We start from the raw sequence: 21,440 nt of genomic DNA, 5'->3' as shown, positions 1-21,440 counted from the left end.
CAGTCCTCCGTGTCCCGCCGCGAATTGATTTGACCAATCGTAACGTGAAGCTGCAGCGATTAACTCACAAATAAACAAAGCACAAGTTAGAAAGATAAATGTGGAGAAATCAGAGTTCCCAATAAACAGCTTCTCCATCTGATGTATTTAAATCCCTTTTGTCCTCTTATATCATTTCTTTAAACTATTGCCCTGAAAACAAAACCACTTTGCACAGAATTTGGAATTTAAAATGTACTACTCTATTTATTTATTTTTGTTTTACATCTGTTTAATATTCTTGCACATGCCATATGAATGCAATGTAATGTGGTGCTTAAGCCTCTTGCCATTGTTCACTGTTTATATATTTGTATATTTGTTAAAAACTTAATTTAAAAAAGGTTCAAGCAGGGCTGGTTCAGCATATAAGCGGACCGAGCAGAGGGCCCCCAACAGCCCATACATTTATATTGAAAATAATATATCAAGTTTTATTGGAAACAGGGCTTGTGTGTTTACAGCAGCCTAAATATCCCTCTCAAATTATAGCATTTGTTTTATATCTATAGTAGCACTATATCTGCATTAAACTGGACACTTTATAATACCAGTCACCTTAATAAGTCATGTTTGCACTGTTGTTCTAATGTTGTTGTATATATCTACCTCTAGACTATTTTATTTTTAAGCATATCTTTTATATTATTATTATTATTCAGTGTTTTATGTTGCACTTTATCACTGGAAAAAGTTCCTAGTTTGTTAGTTGTGTTCACTGACAATAGCAATAAAAGTTTTCTGATTCTGATTCTGAAATATCTGCTGCTGCCTACATTTGTTTTTGAGTCGGGCAGAGGTGAGGGCAACTCACATCGGCACAAGGATACTGTATAATGTAAATGTAAATCCCCTTATAAGTTTGTGTACTGTTCTTGTGACTATAGTAGCTGTGACATTTTGAATGTTTTTAGTCAGATGTTGGTCATATAAATACAAATACAATTAGTCAAGGTGATGAGAGCAGAGTCATGTTGTCAAATGTGAATCACTAATAGCTGAGCCAGGATACATCCGCTGTGGGGACCCCAGAGACAAATTCAGCTTAGGGCCCCCTGAAAGCTAGGGCCGGCCCTGGGTTCAAGTGTCATATCATATGGTAAGTAATCACGCTACAACAGCCATTTGTTTTAATACTTCAGTTTAAATCATGTAATGACAGTGTGTAATTTTAACTTTACATAACATAAACCTTGACTACTTCACCAAAACACAAAACGATACAAATGTGTGTTTGACAGTGGCATTTAGTAGAAGACACAACATTGAACATTGTGCACACCTGGCTCATATAATTCACAAAAGGAAGCGTATACTAAATTTTCTATCTGTCCGGATAGTAAAGTCTTAGTATGAATAATCAGATCAGATCAGGTTTTGTATTTATTTTGGTGGTCCTCCAAATGTACCCATGTAATTCTTGTCAGCTGTGTATCCAAACTTGTCTCCAGGATCTGCTCTCTGGATGATTGGAGCTCCAGGACTGGGGTTGTTGATGACACCCATGAAGACTGGAAGTTGAAGAACATCGTTCACAAGGGCTATGAAGAACGGCTGGGTCAGGTGAAACACTGGGTTGGATGCCCGGGAGATGACCACAGTTGTTGCAGCGGCTGCCTCTGCCCCTTCCTCATTTATTTCTATAATAGACTTGTGCTGGACACTGGACACTAGCAGGGGGCCATCAGATATGTCAGCCAGATTAGGCTTTCCAAACACATCTCCTAAACCTATAACAAAACACAAAACACAATTAATATAAAACACTGCAACGTTGATTATAGAAGAAATGATCAACTCTCACCCAGTTTTATGAAGACTTCCTGTAGTTCCTGGCAGTACTCAAGCTTGAATTTGGGGATCTTCACCTGTACAGCTTTCTCGCGAGGCAGCCGCTCATAGATGTTGGATAGGTTTAATTTTGTAGCAATAGAAGAAATGTTGACATGGCCAGATACAGGCATGATCACAAGCAAGCTCATGGAGTTTAGGAACGGGAACCTTGCTACCTGCAGATATTATTATTATTATTATTATTATTATTATTATTATTATTATTATTATTATTATTATTATTATTATTATTATTATTATTATTATTATTATTATTATTATTATTATTATTATTATTATTATTATTATTATTAAGTTTAGACTAATACATACATGGGTATTTTATGATATAATTTACCTGTGCCTCTAGTTCATTGTCAGTGAATAAACTCAAGGGATGTTTGGCAGCTTCCATAACTTCAACATCTACCATGCTGTTTTCATCCAGATAGAACACACCTCTGGAAGTGAAACGTGGGTCGAACTGAGCTTGCCATTGTCCTGAAAAAACCAAAGCAAGGTTTGAAAATATTTGTATGTATAGTAGTTAAGACTTAAACTTGTCCCACCTTTAAAGTGGATTGCATTGATGAGCATAAGAAGCATGTTTGGTGGTAAAGCCGTGAGGAAGTTGTTCATCTTTCCATTTGTGGCTTTGTCAACCCACTCATTTATCTGCTCAAGACTCTCTACAACTGCTGCATCTGAGCCATAAAACTGCTGGGATTTCTCAATAAATTCTTGCTTTGGCTCAAATCCTAAATCAAATGATACAATAATTAGAGTTCATATTCACTTAAGAATCATGGAACTATTTCTCTGACCTTTGCGTAAGAAGATGCGTGTGGCCAGCTGCAGGTCGATGTTTCTGAGCTGTGATAACACATGGCGGAGGGCCTGGTGGTAGCAGGGCAGAGAGTGGTTGTGCAGGTGGTGCATGAGAAGTTCCTCTGTCTCATTAACTGCACCTGTTTTGTAGTAACAATAAAAGTAGTAGTAACTGCTAATATTAAGTATAGCAATAATTATATTTACCTAAGGCCAGTTGAGAAAGTCCTAGTGCAATGCTCAGAGGAGAGATGATGATATTTGGTTGGTCTGGTGTTGTCTCCAGGTTCTGAAGAAGCTTCATGCCCAGTTTCTCAATGGCAGTTGCGATTTTCTTCCTCGATGAAGAACTTTTAGACAGACATCCATCTTCGTCTACCTCCTCTGTCACGTTTTCACTGGGCCCACTTGTTACTGTTGTTGTAATTACGGGCACTTCTGCAGTAACTGAATTTTCATTATCTCCTTCTACTACCTGAGAGCAGAGATTAATCAGTCTAAAATAACTTAGAAAAATGGTTGTGTTGAAAATAGTGCTAATTGTAAAATAAAAACCCTTTTGCCACTCAAAGCACTTTACATAAAGGAACTACTCACACAGACATTTCAGGCAAGCTTTGTTACATTTCTTGCCCAACTCATTCCCACTAGGTGGGTGAATACTTTTCTAACAGTTTTACTGCTGCCAGTCATGGGAAGGATATTAAAGATGTTACAGAAGATACAAAATACTGAATTGAATTGAAATGTATTTTCTAACATATCTAGTTACATGGTCCAATCATAGTACTATTCTGAATACTTTTCACACTGAGTTGCATTATATAAAAGTGTAAATGTGACATAGGGTTAAAATATCTTCATCTGTTGCACCAACTTTATCCCTAATTAGGAAAAAAAATATTTCCTACTGCGCACAACATATACATATTTTTCTTACTTATGAAATCCAGCTTGAGGCCTAATTTGCATGATCAAGTGCCACCATGTAATCCTTTTATTTGAGAAACTGTAACTGTATTCTGAATAAACCCTAATTAAGTAGTAAGGTAGGAGGTAAATGTGTTGTAGTTACTTCACACGACTGGTGGACTGAGTGAGTTGGGGAATATTTTAAATTGTATGCTATTTGCTTTTTTAAGTTCTTGAGTTTATTTTGCGAAATATATTTGGTTGTGATAATTTGAGAACCATTTATTCAACAAAGGCCAGTTCTTTTTATCACTGACCTCTGGGCTGTGACTCGGTATCATGGGAGCCACCGTAGAGCTTGATCCATTTTCAGCCACCTCAGCATTCTGCAATGTTTAAGAATTGCACAAGGTACCACTAATCACATGATATACACAAAATAGTAAAATTGTGTACAAAAGAAAATAATAAATAGGTCTTACAATGGCTCCTATGCTGCAGATGAAGAATAACAGGAGTGTCAGACGAGGGTCCATGTCCATACAAATCTAAAAAAGAGGTTACTGTCAGTTTGTTTCTTATTTTAAATTCAGGTTCTTGTCTTGTTTTGTTTCTACACAAGTTATCTTTTGATCATTTGTACACTTGAGGCATGTTACTGATCTTTTGTATGTTTCTGATTAAAGCTAAACCTTAATTAGTGGGCCTACATTTTGTGAAAGTAAAAAGTAAAGTGAAAATTACTCTTTAGTCTTTGGTAAAGCCTTTCAACTTGATCTCCAGCCTCTTATTCCAGTATAAATACCTTATATACTGTTAATAATTCTGCAGTCCAGTCTAATAAATCTTACCTTGAATAAAAATTGAAAATTATCCACTGTTGTATCCAAAAAAGGACCCACTGCGTACGTATGGAACAATTCCTGAGAGTAAAAGATTGGCACTTGCTCAGCAAACAGTTAAATATCAACTTCCATTGATCGGGCCACGTTTAAGCGCCTATTTGTTTGTAAATGCAGCTAATGAGACTCCTCTGGGGTTAATGGTGAAGTCGACAATGCTTTTACACATACAATTGGGCAAATCAACTAACGACTTAAATATTAAATAGGAAAGACTTAATTGCAGGAGAGATTTGAGTACTTTTGTGGTGAGGAGAGTTGTTATGCAAGTCCAAACGCCCACAAAAATGGTGGACGTTTTTGAACATTTACTGTATCAACTTATAAAATTATTATTAAAATTAGATCCCAGGATAGAACTGCAAATGACGCAACAGTACCAGGAATAAATATCAACGAATTACATATTTAGTCTGCATCACATGACACTGTCCAACCAGTGTGCAAACACAACCACGGACTTTGTCCAAACTGCAACACTTAAAAAACAGAAAGCATGAACTGTGATGTATCTAACACATATGACCAATTTGGAACATTCAGACAATAAAATGTTATGGCAACCAAAATGTGTAAAAGATACTGAGCCTTTAGAAAGATTAGCTTTTATTAAAATTTCTCCTCACTAAACTAAATATGTTCACATAAATAGGTAAAACAAAATGTGTTATTTGTTTCATTTAGAAGCAAGTGCAATTGTTATATAGATGCTGGATACTATAAACTATGCAAAATCATCACTGAGCCACAGCTCTGTATTTAATTATATTCAAGTAGTTGTTTATTAATAGGTAAAACATTCATTAAAAAAGACAACATAAAAACAATAATACTTGTGCAATAGAAAACAACTGTGCATCTCTAACTCATTATTTGACATTTACCTGCAAGAAGCTTTAAGCCCCAGGAATGCACTGTTGAAATGTGGTTACAATGTATTTCAAACTATAAAAGATAGAAATAAATCACATTAAATAAACATTACAAGGTTAATTTGATCTACAAATACTGCATAGTTTAATCAGTGCCTTTAAATACAGAACGTTAAGGGAAATAAATCACCAAGATTCGTATCTATTTGGGTATGCATCTATTTGGAAAGTGTAAACTCTACAAAAGAACCAGGATAGGTTCCACTTTCCTGAGCATGTTTTCTGATCCATTCTCTTATGTGCAAAAGAATGTAGTTTACTATAATACAATTTATACAGTCTATAAGCATTAAAAAGATGGTTTTATGTAGGGATAGACCGATATGTTTTTGTTTTTGTTTTTTTCATAGCCAATACTGATTAAAATCCAGAGCAACCAATGGCCAATATGCTTTGCTGAAATTTTTGGGCCGAGGCGTAGGCCTGATTTGAATTATTCTCTCCAAATTACGTTAATTAAATTTACTACAAACTTACTTTTTTTACCTCAAATCCTTAAGATGTAGTCACATCTTCTGCAGTTATCTTTTCATATTGTAATAATATGAAGCTTTGTGTGTATTTATTAAACAGCAGATTGACCAAAACAAAATACTGGCCTATGCTGGAGATTTAAGGCCAACAGCCGATACACTCCATATCAGTTCGACATATTGGTCTATCTTTAGTTTTATGCCAGATACAGGCAAGTCTAAAACAACCCCATAGTGGTGATGACTGTCAATAGTTGTAAAGTTACTAGTTTGTTTTGTTTGTTTGTTTTTTTTTCTTTTGTGCATTTAGTGAAAGTATCAATCATCCTACCTCAAACAGACAATACAATATTTCGAGAGCCAACACAAGGTTAATGGGTGCTTCTGAATGAGCCTATGCTAAGAGGCGGATAGCTCCATTCTCAGAGCCCAGCAGCAGAAGCCTCTTTGTGGGTAGAACTGCCAAACTGGTCAGGGTTCCACGGAAGTTCTCTGAACTTAACTTTGTGCTGCTTATAGGGCTCAGTGAGATGTCTGCCATGGAGTACACCCCTATTTTATTAGAAAGTGTCCCAGTTACAATCTCGGACCCATAAATGTCAAATGCATGGACGTGATCCGACTGTGACTTGTACTGCCGAAGAGGCTTGTTTTCCAAATCTTTCCACACAGTGAGTGAGTAGTCAGTGGAGGAGCTGATGATCAGGTTTCCTTCTGCTGCCTGAAACACGAAAAAAAGATGTAGATTTTGTCTCCACATACAACCTTGTCAGTATGCCAAATTTGTATCAGTTAAAAGGTAATGATTTATTTTTTTCATTATGTATTGGGTTTATTGTTGTTTCATTATTTTAATGCTAACAGAACCACTGTTCTGTTTTGAATTTGTAACTTGTGTCCATGTTTGCCTAAACCTGTGCCGCTAAAACTAGCGATACAATCCTTGACCTAATTTGAGGTTAAATAAAGTTTGCTCATCCTTGCTGTGTTGACAGCAGATCAGTACATACTTCAACCTATTCCAGTATTTGTACCACCCACGTACAAGTAACAAATAAAAGAAAATTGAGCTAAGATGAGGCTCAGAATGAAGAATTCTACTAACCATAATCATAATGGTTGAACAGCAAATCCTGGACCACCCTATGTGTATTTTATAAGGAATGTGTTCACTTACAAGCTGGATAAGAATGACGTGAACACCCATCTGACTCAGTTGCATGTTCCTAACCCACTGAATGTGTAAACACGCAGAAAGCAATAAGGAACAACACATATCTATTGCAAATATTTTTGTATGCCTTCCAATTATTCTGGTCAGAAAACACACACGGAGGAGGATATAAAACAATGCTGTATCTACACAGCATACTTGTATACCTTCATTTGCAGAACATCGCCATCATGAGCAGGCCAGCCCTTCAGAACCAGTCCTGTGCGTGCATCAAGCAGAACAATGAAGCCTGTTGAGAAGCCTGCTGCCACAGTGCGCCCTGCTGGACTCACTGCCAAGTAGCGGATGAGACCAGCACCTGAATTGTTGTAAGCCAAACGGAACTCATGCTGGGGACAAATGTACTCAGTGTCACATGACCTTAGCATATACAGGTATCATTCGCTATAGGGCAGCAGAGAGTAAATATGTAAATATAGTATACCTGTAGCCCTGGCTTGCGAGGATCGATAAAACGAAGAACAGAATCTGCACTGCCCAACACTACGCTGGAGTGAGGAGCTGGCATTGTGGTGACAGATGTTATTGGGTTTTTACCATCCACAGCTTCATAAGAACGAATTAGTTTTCCTATTTAAAAACAAAATAAGTAAAGAACCAAAAGCTTATTTAGGATTTATTTGGCAACTTTCATGCCTTACCTGTGTATTGGTCCCACAGGTGCACGGTGCCATCACAGCTTACCACTTCCTGAGAACAGTCCAGCTGTCCAACATAAAACACAGACTTCCGATGTTCTGAGTAGGTCAGTCTGGGTTCCACCTCTTGTGTGCCATCGCCATGGTTATAGAGAGGCCACAGCTTCACTGTCTTGTCTTTACTGCCTGAGAGGAAATAGTCCTCCCCTGCCAATGGTGCTATACATTTAGCTGTTCCTGAATGACCAAGGAAGCTCTGTAAGCGGATCTGGTGAAAGTGGAAATGATCTTGCTGGTTAAGACCAATCTCATACTGCCAATAAGCCAGCCAGTTGCCCTGAAGACTACGGCCACTGCGTGGGAGCTCCTGCTTTAAAGCACTGTCCTCAGGGGTGTGCCCAGTCACCCATGAACTTGAAAAAGAATTTGTGGCTACTGTTGTAAATGTGGAAGAAGTGGTAACGATTGGACCAGTATTACTAGAGTGTCCCCAAGAGCTGGACAGGCTAGATGTGCCACCAAAATCTGCATCTTGAGACACCTGAATACGGTTACCTATGAGGTGGCTGCCAAAAGTGCCTGACTCAGAGTCTGGGGGGTGGAAGTTAGTTAAAGATGAAGGAAATGGACTGGATACTTGTCTGCTCAGACTAGATGACAAACCAACAGGCTCCACTCTGGAGGGAGTCACATTCGGAATGTCTTGTCTGGGAGTGTAGGACTGAGACAGTTGCCACACAAGCTCATGGTTGGGAACTAGTCTCCGAATGGCGATGTCACCTAAAGAGGAAGTCAGAGATACAAGTATAAAGTTATGTTTGGAACACATTTTTAGTGATATATTTTTATACACACCTATGAGGCAGTAGAATGGTACATATGATGCGTGGGCCATTTGTGGGTTGAACACAGCCTGCAGCTCTTCCAATACTCCCAGTTCATATGTGACATTGGATTCTTCAGGAGTGCAAACATCTACCACAACCACCTCTCCTACCATTCTCAGAGGAGCATTGTCCAACTATAGCGTATAAAACAGGAAATCAGCAACAGGAGGAAAAATATAGGTTTAAATTACACATTTTAATAATGGTTATATTTTAACCATTGTGCCATAAAAGTATGGTTTATCAAATATTGTGCCCAAAATACTACTTCTTCCTTTTAAGATATTATACATTTGAAGAGATATTAGCTAACAAGCAACCATTAACTTTCCATTGTGAAAGAAATATATACCTGGGGCTTCAAAGAATGCAGTAGTGAGAAAACTGCAAAGAACTTCCGCAGAGTGTCAGCCATGTGTTGCTGCACCATCTCTCTCCCAATGCGCAGACAAATAAGAGCCATCAGGCTGAGTGTTTTCAGACACACAGCGGTGCGAGTCTGGACCCCACTGGGGAATCTGGACATAGCAGGCAACACAAAAGACAAGTAGAGTACATGAATCATTCTTCAGAAGCTTTTACAAATTTTGCACCACATAAATACTTTTTACTGAAGCATTTTGTTAAATATAATTACCCCATTTTTGGAGTTGTCAGTAAATCCAGTAGTGGCAGGAGAACATCTTGGTTAATCTTCATCAGCATATCCATTAAAGTGGTATCGGAGAGAAACACAATGATTTTCTGTGTAAGTGCAACAGCACCAAGCAAACTGGCCTCCTTGCGTGTGTTTAGACGCTGAGAGGAAGGAGGGGATACCTGAAATTACAAGAAAATTATGCCATTAGTCGAAAGACAAATTGTAATAAAAAGCCCCAAATTGCCATCTTACCAGGTATCCAATATAAGGCAAGTACTGATATGTGAGCACCGGCTCTCCATATAGTTGTGCAATGTAAATAAGACAATCCAGCACTGGCCCTGCTGTCTGGTCACCTACTACAGGTTTCCTCTCATACACGCTGCCCATTTCCACACTCTCTGTTCTGCACTCCACATGTGGTGGTGTCACAAACTGGTGGTTTTTAGGTCCTGTATTTATGTCATTACCAATTTGCTCAATGCAAAACAAATGTCACATAAAATGTTGATATTTTGGAAATCACAAATTTACCAATGTAACAGTTGGTAAGCAACCGCAGTAGATTCCGAGCCACATAGCGTGAAGTCACCGTTGGTCCAAGCTTTGCAGATAGCCATCGAACTGTTTTGCAGATCGTATCTGTAAACCAAAACATATTTCACAATAGTCTACATTTAATTTACTTGTGTATTTAAACATTACAACTCACCTAATAGAATTTTTCGCTCTCTCTCTTCTGACTTTTCTGATGGATCATGGTCAGTATCATCCTCCTCCTCTGCAATTTCTTTCTCACTCTGATCCAGAACCATGCCATTGACAAAGTTGTCCTCCAGAGTGGTGACCATGGCTCCTGAGGCCTCTGTGTTCTCAGATACAGTTAGATCTATTTTTGAATAAAGAGGTTCACCTGGTTCTTCTCTACCTTCACTGGTCTCAGTCACTTCCTCTTCCTCCATCTCTGCTCCCTCCTCACCTTCACTGGCCTGTTTCAGGTCTTGACTGCTGTCCGCAGATTTCAGACTGGCTCGATCCCTCATCGAGTCAACATCACCCAGTGATAGTTCACTTGTGCTACTTTTGTCACTGAGTTTGCCTACACTCAGAGACTCCTGATCTTGATCCTTGGCTACAACATTTTGGTTGAGCTGTTTTCCCTCTCCACTGCTTACATAGAAGCCATTCTGAAAGTCCTCTGTCAGAAACTCTTGGTCATTGAAGCTAATGCCAGACAGCCCACTGTCAGCCACTGCTCCCCCAGCTACACTCACTCCTCCCACAGCGGCTGAAACGGAGCCTGATGAAGACTCAAAGTCCTCTTCTTCCTCCTCTACATTTCCTGTGGCACCTCCTTTACATGCGTCTCCACCAGAGCCCATGTTGCAGCTTTCAAAGCCAGTGAGGACCTGTAGTATGTGAGGCAGTAAGCTTGACAGAAAAGCCTGAAGGCCAAGACGTACAATCAACTGCAGAATGAAACAGTCTGTATAAAGATAGAAACGCCCTCGCAGACACTGAGGATTCTCATAAATGTTGATGAGTGGCTTCAGTAAAAATTTATTTGCATTTTTGGGACCTAGTACTTTTGATATTGGTTCAAAAAGGTACCATGCAGCATAAATTGCTGTGGACTCTTCAAGCAACAAGGTGAGAATAAATGGCAATAAAATCTCCAGACCCTCAGCTGTGATATTCTCACCAAGCAAGGTTTCAAGTCGCTGCCAAAGATGAAACACTACATCTCTTCCTTGTACATTGCAAGCAGACTGCATTTTAGTATGATATGAAAAAATAAAATGATGCAGAGCAGCAAAATATGGAGGAAATGGAAAAGGACTGGTGACAGAATTCAATAACTGCCAGGGATTTGGAGGTGGGAGACCATCTCGAACAGCCGCATATTGGAAAAGCAGTGGTTTTTGGCAAGCTGGCAGTTTCTGGTTGTCCACACTAGAATGCTTTTCAATAAGAAGCAGAGTCTCAAGAGCATAATGCAATGGCAGTGGTACGTCACGAAGACTAGCTGAACACAGCTTAATCACAGCCTGAAACCGCTGGCTGAGGGGAGTATTTGACTTGAACCCTTGGAGTTTGGAGGAATAAAACAGCTCAGCAATGATAACTCCAAGGGCCTGCATGTCTCTCTGGTAGAGGTGTGTATTAGAGGGCAGAGTGTCTCGTTCTGTGGTGCCTACACTTGGAGGATTCTGCACTTTGGCATGCAGACACTTCACTAGAAAATTGTTCAATTTTTCCAGTTCCTCCAGAGGTTGTAATGGGTTGAAGCCTTCAGGAAGGGTTATTTTAACTTCATCTAAATTTGTGGCACCAACATTGCCCTCACAGTGCTTTTTGTTTCCTCCTTTCGTCACCATAGAGCTGCGTAGGTTTTGACCTAGATTAGGTGGGAAATCAGTCCCTGGTGGCTGAGAGACCTGAACTGAATGGTCTGCACTGAGCTTACCAGGTGTTGTACTAACATTTGTAACTGCTGAGGAAGAGCCAGAAGATGCCAATGAGTCAAGGGCTTCCATACCTTGCTCCAGCTCTTCATCTTTGTCAACCATAGTCCACCCACTCGATTCACATCCTGTGGTCTCTGGCACCTGTCCATCTATTCTGTCTGTTGTCACACCAGTGTGAGGAATGTGTAAAGAAGGCACACTTAGAGAGGCAAGGCCTATTAGAGGAGGTTCTGCTGGGGCATACTGGAATGGGGACAGGCGAGGTGGGTGAGGTTGGTCAAATAATTGTACAACGCCATAAGTGGTCAGATTGGTGTGGTTGTCAACAAGGTGCAGGCATACATTTTTGGCTTTGACAGCTTCTTTTCCTGACAATTTGTAACCAAAGGTGAGGTCTATCCAGTGATGCAGATGTTGGGATACTTCTCGACTTTCTAGAAGGTGCCGGTGGACCTCAATAAATTCTTCATACGACTTGCACCAAGAGGGTACGTCCAGATCTGGCATGTCAGGATGTATGGACCGGAAAATAGAGGGATCTGTGTAAAACTCTGGAATGCATTCATCTGGGGTCCAGCTCTGCATTCGTTCCATGCTTGCTGGATACTCGTTAGGTTCCCATTGAGATCTCACATGACTGCACAACACAGATTTGGGAGTTTGCCGTGCTTTGTAGACATAATATGTTATGTCTGAAAGCACATCTGAGATGTGATGAGGAAAGTGAAGATGGTCAGACTGCCCAGTGTTACCAGATACAAGTAAGCCACTGAGGTCTCCTCCTATACTGCTGCCCCGTACTCCATTGCCCACTGCTGCCAAAGCTTCTTTAGTCATCTCATAAGTAAAGTCCAGCTGCTTGTCACCCTTGTTTAGTCTAAATTTTGATCTCCGAAGATCACGGAATTTTCCAAATGGCACTGTAAAATCAACCACCCATGGAACGACTGGGTGGTAATTAGGATCTCCATAACGACGGCCAGTTAACCGATTAAGTTCCATCAAGTAACGAAAGTTGCTAACTTTCCCATGAACCCAGTCTAAAACCAAAGTCTTAAGATCACCAAAGCAATCTTCACAAAGTGCTTTGTTATTTTGTACTAGTGTGCTGCTAGAAAGCAGAGCAGCGTTTTGTTTATCAGCAACACTAGCCTCACCCTCTTCTGTCCTGAGATTTTCATAGTGAGCCAGGTTAAGTTTGACTCGGCTGCAAAGCTGCTCATCGACTGCTATGTCTTGTAGAGATAGTTCTCCACAGGACAAACCAGCTGCATGGGAGGCCTGTAAGGCTATTAATATCTGGTAGATAATGAACAACACTTTTGCATTGCTGTTTGACAGCTTGGCTGGGCTGAAAGTCACAATGTCATGTAGAGTATATTGAGAGAAAGGTAGAATGACATAAAGCATATCAGCAGTCTCAAAAAGACACTCTACAGGAAGAATATTTGGGCACAGGGCATCTGACTGAGACTTGGAAAAGCAAGAGGATGACAAAAGGTCTTTCTCTTTTGCTGGAGACATGGATGGTGACATTTTATCAGAGGTGATGAATGTGGTTTTGAAAAGTTTTTGCAGTGCATTGCGTATGGCATCAACAGCTGTAACATGCATCTGCTCGCCGGTCCCGGCATATGGCTGTACAAGTTTACAATGCGCCTCATACCACAGGTTTCTGAAAAATACAAAGAACAAATAGTAAACATTCAGATATGAATACAGATAAGACTTTATATAATGTTTACATACATACCACAATTATAATATTGGCATTACCTGACATTATGTTGGGACACGCACTGCATGGTTTTGATAAAAGAATGTTGTAAGTTGAGCTCATTTTGACTGTAACATGGATCGCTTGCTAATCTATAGTCCAGTTTGCTCTTTCGTAGGCCTTGAATACAAACTCGAGTCCAACCAGAAGGCAATTTCGCATTACTACTGTGAAGATAAGAGCTAATTTCTGTCTCATTGCTGCTATTAAAGCGTGGACAACGGAGGATCCTTCTCTCCCTGAGACCCGTCACCCAGCGAGTAGGCACTAGGGCTGTAAGCTCTGTGGGCTGAGGTCCGGGCCCCAGTTGATGTTGGTCAATGCCCAGGTCTTTCCCCACAGCATCTATAAACCAATCCATAGTGACTGGTACAAGTAACAGACACTCTGCAAGTCTTGTTCCATTCACAGCTTCATTTGGATCTGATGACACGCTCTTAAAGCAATACTCTCCTCCTGCTCTAGGACAAGAAAGAAAGAAAAAAAAAACAATACAATAAATACAATTTAAAAAATGCCAAAAAATACAATTTTAGTATGATAAGTTGAGAAGCGATCTTTGTGTTGCTGTTAAGTGTTACTGCGTTGTTGTTGTTGTTTTTGTTTTTTATAATATATTTTATAAGGTAGTATTGAAATAGATGGGCACAAATCTGCAGTCTCGTTGGTTGCTTCTTACTTGTATCCCTTCCTGGTATCGCACGGTTTTCCAAATGAAACAGTACCCCTGTATTGTATAATTCTCATGATATCAACTCGTCCACTTGCATACGTGACCAGGCTATGCTGCTCAAATATATAACTTAAAAATGGTCTGATTAAATAACACTTTTGTCGTGTTGGAAAAGTGTTAGCATAAACGGCTACCGCTACGGAAATCAAGCAGCAAACTAATATGAACACCGCTAAAAATCTTTTGGATAGTTTACAAAGACTGAATAACAAAACATAAAAGGACACTAGCTTTATAATACAAGGGCTGTGATTGACTTACCGTTTGTCAAACTTGTAGCAAGCTGAAGTTAGCACTGAGCTAACAATACCTTGCTAGTTTAAAGCACTGTTTTATGTCAATCTTGTTTCAGATTCTTCTCTTTGACTTCAGAGCACGGTGTGTAATGCTATATATGAGCTTCTTTTTGTATGTGAACAGCATCTGTCGGCTAAAACTCCACTCTGGCGTTTTGTTATGCGCTTCACAGAGCCATGTTTTCAGAAATCACACCTCACGTGACAGTGCGCCCGTGTCACGTGACAGCGCACTCGCGTCATGTGGCTGGAGGACTGCACTACATTTGGATCCTTTTTATTCGGTTTAACGTACATGTGATAGATGTTTTTTCCCCTTTAAGTTGTTTCCATTATTTCTCACAGCATATCTACTCTCCATAACGAATTTGCGCCTGTTTTCTTCGATTAAGGAAACTCTCCAGTAGATGTCGTCCTTGTATTTCGCTTTATTTCTATCGTATATTTTGCGCTACCTGGCCTATTAAATTCCCAAATGTAGGCCTTTTTGCTTGTATTTCTGTACCAAAAAGGCCCTGTTTATTTTTTTATTTTTTGCAGTTTTTCAGTGTCCCAAAGACACAGTGGTATTTTAGTGAACATTTAGACAGATATAGTGGTTGTCGAAGTAAATCATCATTATTTAAAGATAATGAGTTAATTAGGTCACGATAGTCAGTCAATAATAAGTCTGACAATACCGTAGATCTATGATTAATAATGTCCGGAGTGTACATTTGTTTTTCAGACTTTTACGGACAAAAACATGCCTCATAAAACATTAGGGACTACAGATAGAATAATGACTCGAAAAACAAGAAACTCTCAAAGCAGTTTATGATTTTAAAACTGAACTGCACTGACTTTTAGCGGGCTATACTCCACTGAAGTACTCTAATCAATTATCTAAATGTTAAAGTGTATTTATTTATTTCTGCACATATTGAAAAGAAAATAAATTGTGTATTTTAAAAGCCTAATAAAAACATAGTATGTAAATAGGCCAAAAATAATTCCTCTTTCTACAGGCAAGCTTAAAAAAAACTGAAGGGTGTGTGGAAACAAAGCTTTTTTTTTAATAGTCAAAAGTAGCCTGAATATCAGATCTTTGCAAAGATGCAAAGTGTTGTCTGCACAGGAGCCCAGGCATGTCCAGCCTTTGTCCAGTCACCTTCATTGTGATTCGTCCCCACACTTGGGTGCCCCCGCCTTTCTCCATCGCGCCTCAAAAGCGGGATCCATGGAGGAAAAGCGCCTGTATGTTTGTGCCTCTTGAGTATGGCTGTCCTCAGAATCCTCAGATATGTGCGTTCAATTAAGGACCCGCTTATCCTTTTCCTAACTCCGGTGCTTCTTCTTCCTTTGCCTTTGGTGATCGGGACCCCGGTATGTAAAGCAGCTTACACCATCTGGACCGATGTCTTTTTTACTGACGAATGGTTTTTTCACCGGGTTCACGGCAAATGATGGTGGTTTAACGACAATACCATAAACAGTGTCTGTAGAGATGATTTACCTCAGAATGATCTGCACTTTTGGAGTTAAAGAATAAGTTTAGTAAAGGGGGTGGTTGCACCTGCTGCACTGGACCCTCTGGGATCTCCTGCAGCCTGGGGCCGGTCCTCGTTATTTTAACCCGCTGCTCTTAACATTAAGGGTCATGTCTACCGTGAAAACCCCTCTGCACCCTATTTGATTTTGACAGAGACAAACACACTTGTTGCTGTCATGTTATTATAGACAAAGATCTCAAAGGATACGCAATACGTAGTTATCCTGGTTCAGGATTCAGATCCAGACTGTTCATAATCATTTACTCAAGCGCATCCTTTAAACACAGACTGTTTGGGCTCAATGTGCACCTGAAGAGAGCACTTGTTTATCTTTACCCTTTGAACCATTATAATTCTAGATGCCCAATGGTGCCCCACTACATGTGTCTGTATGTATAACAACAGTACTCATATGTGTATGTGCCTCTGTGTAGGAGGCAGAATGTGCCTATGTGATTGTGCTGATGGCAGTGTACTGGTGCTCAGAGGTGCTGCCCCTGGCTATTACTGCTCTGCTGCCAGCTCTCCTTTTTCCTCTGTTTGGGATCATGAAGTCAAAAGATGTGAGAGCTCAAAACTGTTTAGCTACAACCTTCATATCCAGACTTGCTAATGCACTATATGTGGTCATGTTGCAGGTGTGTATGCAATACCTGAAGGACACAAACCTGCTGTTTGTGGGGGGGCTGATGGTGGCGGTGGCGGTTGAGCACTGGAATCTACACAAACGCATCGCTCTAAGAGTCCTACTCTTTGTAGGTGTTCGACCAGCACTGTAAGTCACTGTTACTTAATGATTATCTCTCAGATAAAAATGAGAGCTGATAACATTTTATATGCAATTGTACTTTACAGATAGTGAGATTGTAAAGATTGTAAAGATAGTACTGAGAAAACTACACTGTTGTTTATGAAACTCTTATCATCTCTCAGTTTGATGTTAGGTTTTATGGGGGTCACAGCCTTCCTGTCCATGTGGATCAGTAACACAGCAACTACAGCCATGATGGTGCCTATTGTCCAAGCTGTTTTGGAACAGCTCAACAATAATGAAGCAGATATTCCTCAAATTCTAAGCTCTGAGCAGCTCCAGACATCAGATAGTGACAACAAACAGCTGGCTGAGAAACAGAGTGAGACACAAGGTGGATCTTGGTTGCGTCTTTATTTACAGTTTATTTCATCTTTAGGAACAAATATAGGTATAAGTGTCTCCTGTTTATAGGTCCTGTTATTGTAACATTCATTGATGCTGAGGCAGAAGCGGCAAAACATAAGGAGGCTGCTGAGAGAAGAAGAATGTGTAAAGGGATGACTCTGTGCGTGTGTTACGCTGCCAGCATTGGGGGCACAGCCACTCTGACAGGGACTGGTCCAAACCTGGTGCTCAAGGGCCAGATGAACCAGTAGGTCTCTTTTATATATAAGGTCTTCAGTCTTTGTACATTTGTTTATTGTTTTTGTTGTTTTCAGATTATTCCCTGATAATGGAGATGTGATCAACTTTGCCTCTTGGTTTGGTTTTGCATTCCCTAACATGATTCTCATGCTTGCACTGGCCTGGCTGTGGTTACAGTTTGTCTTCATGGGTTTTAAGTAAGTTCAATGATGTTTCAAAGGTAACTGCAGTTGAATAGAGTAGAGCTTAACCTCTGCATTGTATCATAAAAATGTATTTGTGAATTTACAGCTTCAGGAAGACGTGGGGATGTGGTGCAGAGAAGACAGAGAAAGAAATAGCCGCCTACAACGTGATCCGAGAGGAGCACCGGGCTCTGGGGCCCATGTCGTTTGGAGAGATCAGTGTCTTGAGTCTCTTCATTCTCCTGGTGGTGCTGTGGTTCACCAGGGACCCAGGCTTTGTCAGTGGATGGGCAACAGATATCTTCAACTCTAAAGCAGAGTGTGTACACAATGCTAATCATTGTCTTTGATCTTACGTGCTCCTTAACATTCTGTATTGCTATTAGGTACGTGACAGATGCCACAGTGGCCATTTTCATTGCGGTACTTCTTTTTGTTCTACCATCCAAGCCCCCGCGCTTCTGTTTATGGAGGAGTGACAGTGAGCAAAGTGGGCAACAGTTTTAAAAATAGTTTATGTTAAATACATATATTATGACAATTTAACATACAAATGATGGGTTCATAGTGCTGAAAACTGCACCACTTCTGACTTGGAAAGTGGCACAGAAGAAGTTACCTTGGGGTATTGTCCTTCTTCTTGGAGGCGGATTTGCTCTGGCAAAGGGTAGTGAAGTAAGTGATTACACTGCCTGAACCATAAGATGAATATTGTATGGGTTGTATTTGTTTTGATTCAATTTCATATCTTCAGGAATCTGGTCTTTCCAAATGGATGGGAGACCAGATGAGTCCTCTACAAAGCATTCCTCCCTGGGCCATAGCTATCATCTTATGCCTACTGATTGCTACTTTCACAGAGTGCACCAGTAATGTGGCCACTGCCACACTCTTCCTACCAGTCCTGGCTTCAATGGTAAGATGTCCAGAGACAGTAACACGTGCATGGTCATCAGAGGGCATATTTAAATATACAGTGAGGTGAAGTTGCATGCCTTACCTCTCCATTTATTCTTAACCATTCCCATTCAGACCAGAGAATTGTCTATTTCCCTTCGTCTATGGTTTCTGTTCTAAATGGCCATTCAAGCTGAATGTGTTTGGTCCCCTTCCCGGGCCCCTCCTCCCATTTGTAGTCTGCCAAACACACCAAATCAACCCAGTGGCATGTACTGTTGCCCCCGTCTTCTCCCAACAGCAAAAGAATGGCATCCCTGTGACTGGTTGTAAAGTACTCAAGGGAATGCCAAACCAGTGTACAGAAAGACCCAGGCATTGCTACTGGACAAGTTTTCTTTCAATTTTCTTTATTTTTGAAACCGCACTTTGCACTTGTAAAATCCTGGTGTGGCACATTTCCAACATTTTCTCAGATCTGTTCTGTCTTGTAAGATTTTCACATGCAGGGTTTTCCTATTTTAGATGTCATGACTCAGCCTGGAGTCTGCAGATTTTACATCTTAATTACACACACCTAATGAGAGTTTTGCTTCACACTGAAGAACACATGGTTGAGTTATGACTCAGTGATTACAGTGGTCAGATGGACCACTACAGGATTCTGTCATAAAGCTGTGTTCATCCCTGTCTTTGACTGCTCAAACTTTGTCATTGTTTCAGTCTCAGTCCATTGGGATGAATCCACTGTATGTCATGGTGCCATGTACTCTCAGTGCGTCATTTGCTTTCATGTTGCCTGTGGCCACGCCACCAAATGCCATTGTTTTTTCGTATGGATACCTCAAAGTAGCTGACATGGTGAGTTTCTGTTTGTGGATTTATATTAAATGATTATTTACTTCTACAGCTGTTACATTGGAGCCAGACAAAACATGACCTAACATTGTATGTTTTCCCTTTAGGCCAAGACTGGTATTGTAATGAATGTAATTGGTATCCTTTGTATAACATTGGCCATTAACAGTTGGGGCAAGGCTATGTTTAATCTGAATACTTTTCCCTCCTGGGCCAATGTCACTGGAGTGTGAGTCTGTTCTGATGGAGACTTGAGTCCAGCTTCTTCAGCCACAGCAGTCACACAGTGGCCTTTGCTCATGGACAGTACAGAGACACATGTGCACTGTCCTGCGTGCGCAGGCTGCTGCTCGCTGGTCTTTGTTCTTATTGTCACTGTCTGCTAAGAAAGTGCGGAGGTATGAAAAGCAATGGAGTGAGTGTCTGCGGCTTTTAAATGACTACACTGTGCAGCAAATACTTCTAAAATAGAGTGTTATAAGAAGATAAATGAATATGAATACATTGAAATGTATAGCTGTAAATTCTTTGCAACACGTGGCTGTAATCAAAGTACATACTATACTGTAAAGTCTTATATTGTTAACATGCACAATTAATTACTTTGTTGCCCACTCTAAAAGACAGTGAATTTAATGGTGGCGGTGTCACCTGCTTGTCTGTAAGGGGATATAATTGCCCGACCGAGAATGCTCCACCATATGACATTACATTTATCTATCTCGCCTTTATTAAATTCCTTTTTTTCGTTTAAATATATGCTATGTTGTGAAACATTGCAGACAAAGCAATAGCATCTCCTTGGAGGCAGCAGGTGGCAGACACCATTCAAGGATCTGGCTGCAGCAGTGTATTTTTAAACAACTGTAGCTTACACGCATTAATTCCTCACATTTTTATTTCACCACATACTTATGAATTTAATTTACCAAGAATAATATATTGACCACATTTTTTTCTCTGTCAGCATCACCTGAACCTAAAACTGATACAAAAACAACATGTGCCTTACTACAAACATAAATCAGTCATGTTTACAGTTTACTGTACTAAACTAAAGGACTGTTTTATATCTGTATTATTTTGCTTTTGATTAAAAAGTGGAATACATATTTTTTGTTATTTCTTATCTCAATCTTTTTCACAAGTCATTTGATCGTCATACAAGATATGGTGAGAGTGTGTGTGAATATAATGGTAATGTTGTAATAATGTGGGATATCTGACTAAAAATTGCAATGTTGTCAGACTTTGATAATTCCAGTCAAACATTTCCTCACAACTCTGTTCGATTAGTCGGGGTGTTGTACATACATACGTAATAAGTCATAATCTTCAAAATACAGTGTTGAAAGCCACAACAATCTGGCAGTCAAAGGCCACACCTAATGTATGTAGCAATATGGCATTGTCCACCTGGCTCAGACATTGCATAAGCCAATGGTCAAGGTATCTGGTCTGGTGGTGTGCTCTTGCGTCACTCCCATTATAGGCTCAAATAAGGTAATCTTTTACAGTTCAGAACAATTTAAAGATATGCAATATGCAGGTTTGAATTTTGCACAAAAATCGTTAGAAACCATTACATCTGATGGTTGGAAAACTAATCCAAATACTGACTCAGCTTTCTTGGACAATTAAAATGTAAGACAGTTTAAACAAGCAGTTTGTTGCAAAGAGCGATTGAAATAACTATGATCTTGCTCCCTGCTTGTGGAAAAGGCTTATGTAATTACAGTGCCTTTCTCTTTCCTTACTGCCTTTTATCCACCCACTCATTATCCAATTGAAACACACGCCATACCTTTTACAACCAAGCATGAATACATACTGTATATTCATGACCAGGAGTTCAGAAACCTGGAACCTTGCCTATGAAGTAGATTGCACTGGCTGTTTGTAAATTACCTTTTCTGCTTACTGAGTCAAACAGCAGCAATTCTGCAGAGTAAGCTAGTTCAATGGCTTAATGAGTGA

At 40.0% G+C, this 21,440-nt stretch overlaps 3 protein-coding genes across 4 annotated transcripts; 1 reads left to right on the top strand and 2 right to left on the bottom strand.

Annotated features, from left to right (window-relative positions):
* Positions 1–1,163: 1,163 nt before the first annotated feature.
* On the bottom strand, positions 1,164–4,666 carry serpinf2b (serpin peptidase inhibitor, clade F (alpha-2 antiplasmin, pigment epithelium derived factor), member 2b). Its single transcript, XM_055226234.1, has 9 exons — positions 4,464–4,666; positions 4,095–4,160; positions 3,930–3,998; positions 2,908–3,175; positions 2,697–2,840; positions 2,442–2,630; positions 2,231–2,373; positions 1,844–2,048; positions 1,164–1,769 (listed from the first exon to the last, which is right to left on the bottom strand). Exons 2-9 carry the CDS (start codon positions 4,152–4,154, stop codon positions 1,423–1,425), a joined length of 1,425 nt encoding a protein of 474 aa, XP_055082209.1. The 5' UTR covers positions 4,155–4,160; positions 4,464–4,666; the 3' UTR covers positions 1,164–1,422.
* Positions 4,667–5,245: 579 nt separating this feature from the next.
* Positions 5,246–14,647, bottom strand: wdr81 (WD repeat domain 81). The gene is made up of 12 exons (XM_033977159.2): positions 14,558–14,647; positions 13,563–14,024; positions 10,031–13,461; positions 9,853–9,960; positions 9,571–9,770; positions 9,316–9,497; positions 9,031–9,196; positions 8,647–8,812; positions 7,795–8,571; positions 7,578–7,723; positions 7,300–7,482; positions 5,246–6,640 (listed from the first exon to the last, which is right to left on the bottom strand). Exons 2-12 carry the CDS (start codon positions 13,922–13,924, stop codon positions 6,314–6,316), a joined length of 6,048 nt encoding a protein of 2,015 aa, XP_033833050.1. The 5' UTR covers positions 13,925–14,024; positions 14,558–14,647; the 3' UTR covers positions 5,246–6,313.
* Positions 14,648–15,799: 1,152 nt separating this feature from the next.
* slc13a5b (solute carrier family 13 member 5b) lies at positions 15,800–20,572 on the top strand. 2 transcript variants are annotated; one of them, XM_033977161.2, is made up of 12 exons: positions 15,800–15,957; positions 16,559–16,687; positions 16,763–16,899; positions 17,058–17,269; positions 17,350–17,530; positions 17,598–17,720; positions 17,815–18,027; positions 18,095–18,198; positions 18,277–18,383; positions 18,463–18,624; positions 19,329–19,466; positions 19,571–20,572. In XM_033977161.2, the coding sequence occupies exons 1-12, from the start codon at positions 15,850–15,852 to the stop codon at positions 19,694–19,696; spliced, it is 1,740 nt and encodes a 579-aa protein (XP_033833052.1). In that variant the 5' UTR covers positions 15,800–15,849; the 3' UTR covers positions 19,697–20,572. The 2 variants fall into 2 exon arrangements, with proteins under 2 accessions (XP_033833052.1, XP_033833053.1); XM_033977162.2 differs by having other exon boundaries at positions 15,818–15,957; positions 16,559–16,899; positions 19,571–20,459.
* The last annotated feature ends 868 nt before the right edge of the window (positions 20,573–21,440 follow it).

This window comes from Periophthalmus magnuspinnatus, chromosome 13 (genome assembly GCF_009829125.3).
Source record: "Periophthalmus magnuspinnatus isolate fPerMag1 chromosome 13, fPerMag1.2.pri, whole genome shotgun sequence".
Lineage (NCBI taxonomy): Eukaryota > Metazoa > Chordata > Actinopteri > Gobiiformes > Gobiidae > Periophthalmus > Periophthalmus magnuspinnatus.
The sequence above is the reverse complement of the archived record's forward strand: the minus strand, read 5'-3'. Positions and strand labels throughout refer to the sequence as shown.

What these genes read in the sequence shown, in the direction of transcription:
- serpinf2b (XM_055226234.1), bottom strand. Translation starts at nt 4,154, where the DNA reads ATGGACATGGACCCTCGTCTGACACTCCTGTTATTCTTCATCTGCAGC. An exon ending in TACCGAGTCACAGCCCAGAG is followed by an intron (nt 3,176 to 3,929) that starts GTCAGTGATAAA and finishes CTCTGCTCTCAG; the next exon opens with GTAGTAGAAGGAGATAATGA. An exon ending in GGAAGTCTTCATAAAACTGG is followed by an intron (nt 1,770 to 1,843) that starts GTGAGAGTTGAT and finishes GTTTTGTTATAG; the next exon opens with GTTTAGGAGATGTGTTTGGA.
- slc13a5b (XM_033977162.2), top strand. Translation starts at nt 15,850, where the DNA reads ATGGCTGTCCTCAGAATCCTCAGATATGTGCGTTCAATTAAGGACCCG. An exon ending in CTCAAGGGCCAGATGAACCA is followed by an intron (nt 17,531 to 17,597) that starts GTAGGTCTCTTT and finishes TGTTGTTTTCAG; the next exon opens with ATTATTCCCTGATAATGGAG. An exon ending in CTCTGGCAAAGGGTAGTGAA is followed by an intron (nt 18,384 to 18,462) that starts GTAAGTGATTAC and finishes TCATATCTTCAG; the next exon opens with GAATCTGGTCTTTCCAAATG.
- wdr81 (XM_033977159.2), bottom strand. Translation starts at nt 13,924, where the DNA reads ATGGATTGGTTTATAGATGCTGTGGGGAAAGACCTGGGCATTGACCAA. An exon ending in TGCCTTATATTGGATACCTG is followed by an intron (nt 9,498 to 9,570) that starts GTAAGATGGCAA and finishes TTGTAATTTCAG; the next exon opens with GTATCCCCTCCTTCCTCTCA. An exon ending in GCGATGTTCTGCAAATGAAG is followed by an intron (nt 6,641 to 7,299) that starts GTATACAAGTAT and finishes TTCGTGTTTCAG; the next exon opens with GCAGCAGAAGGAAACCTGAT.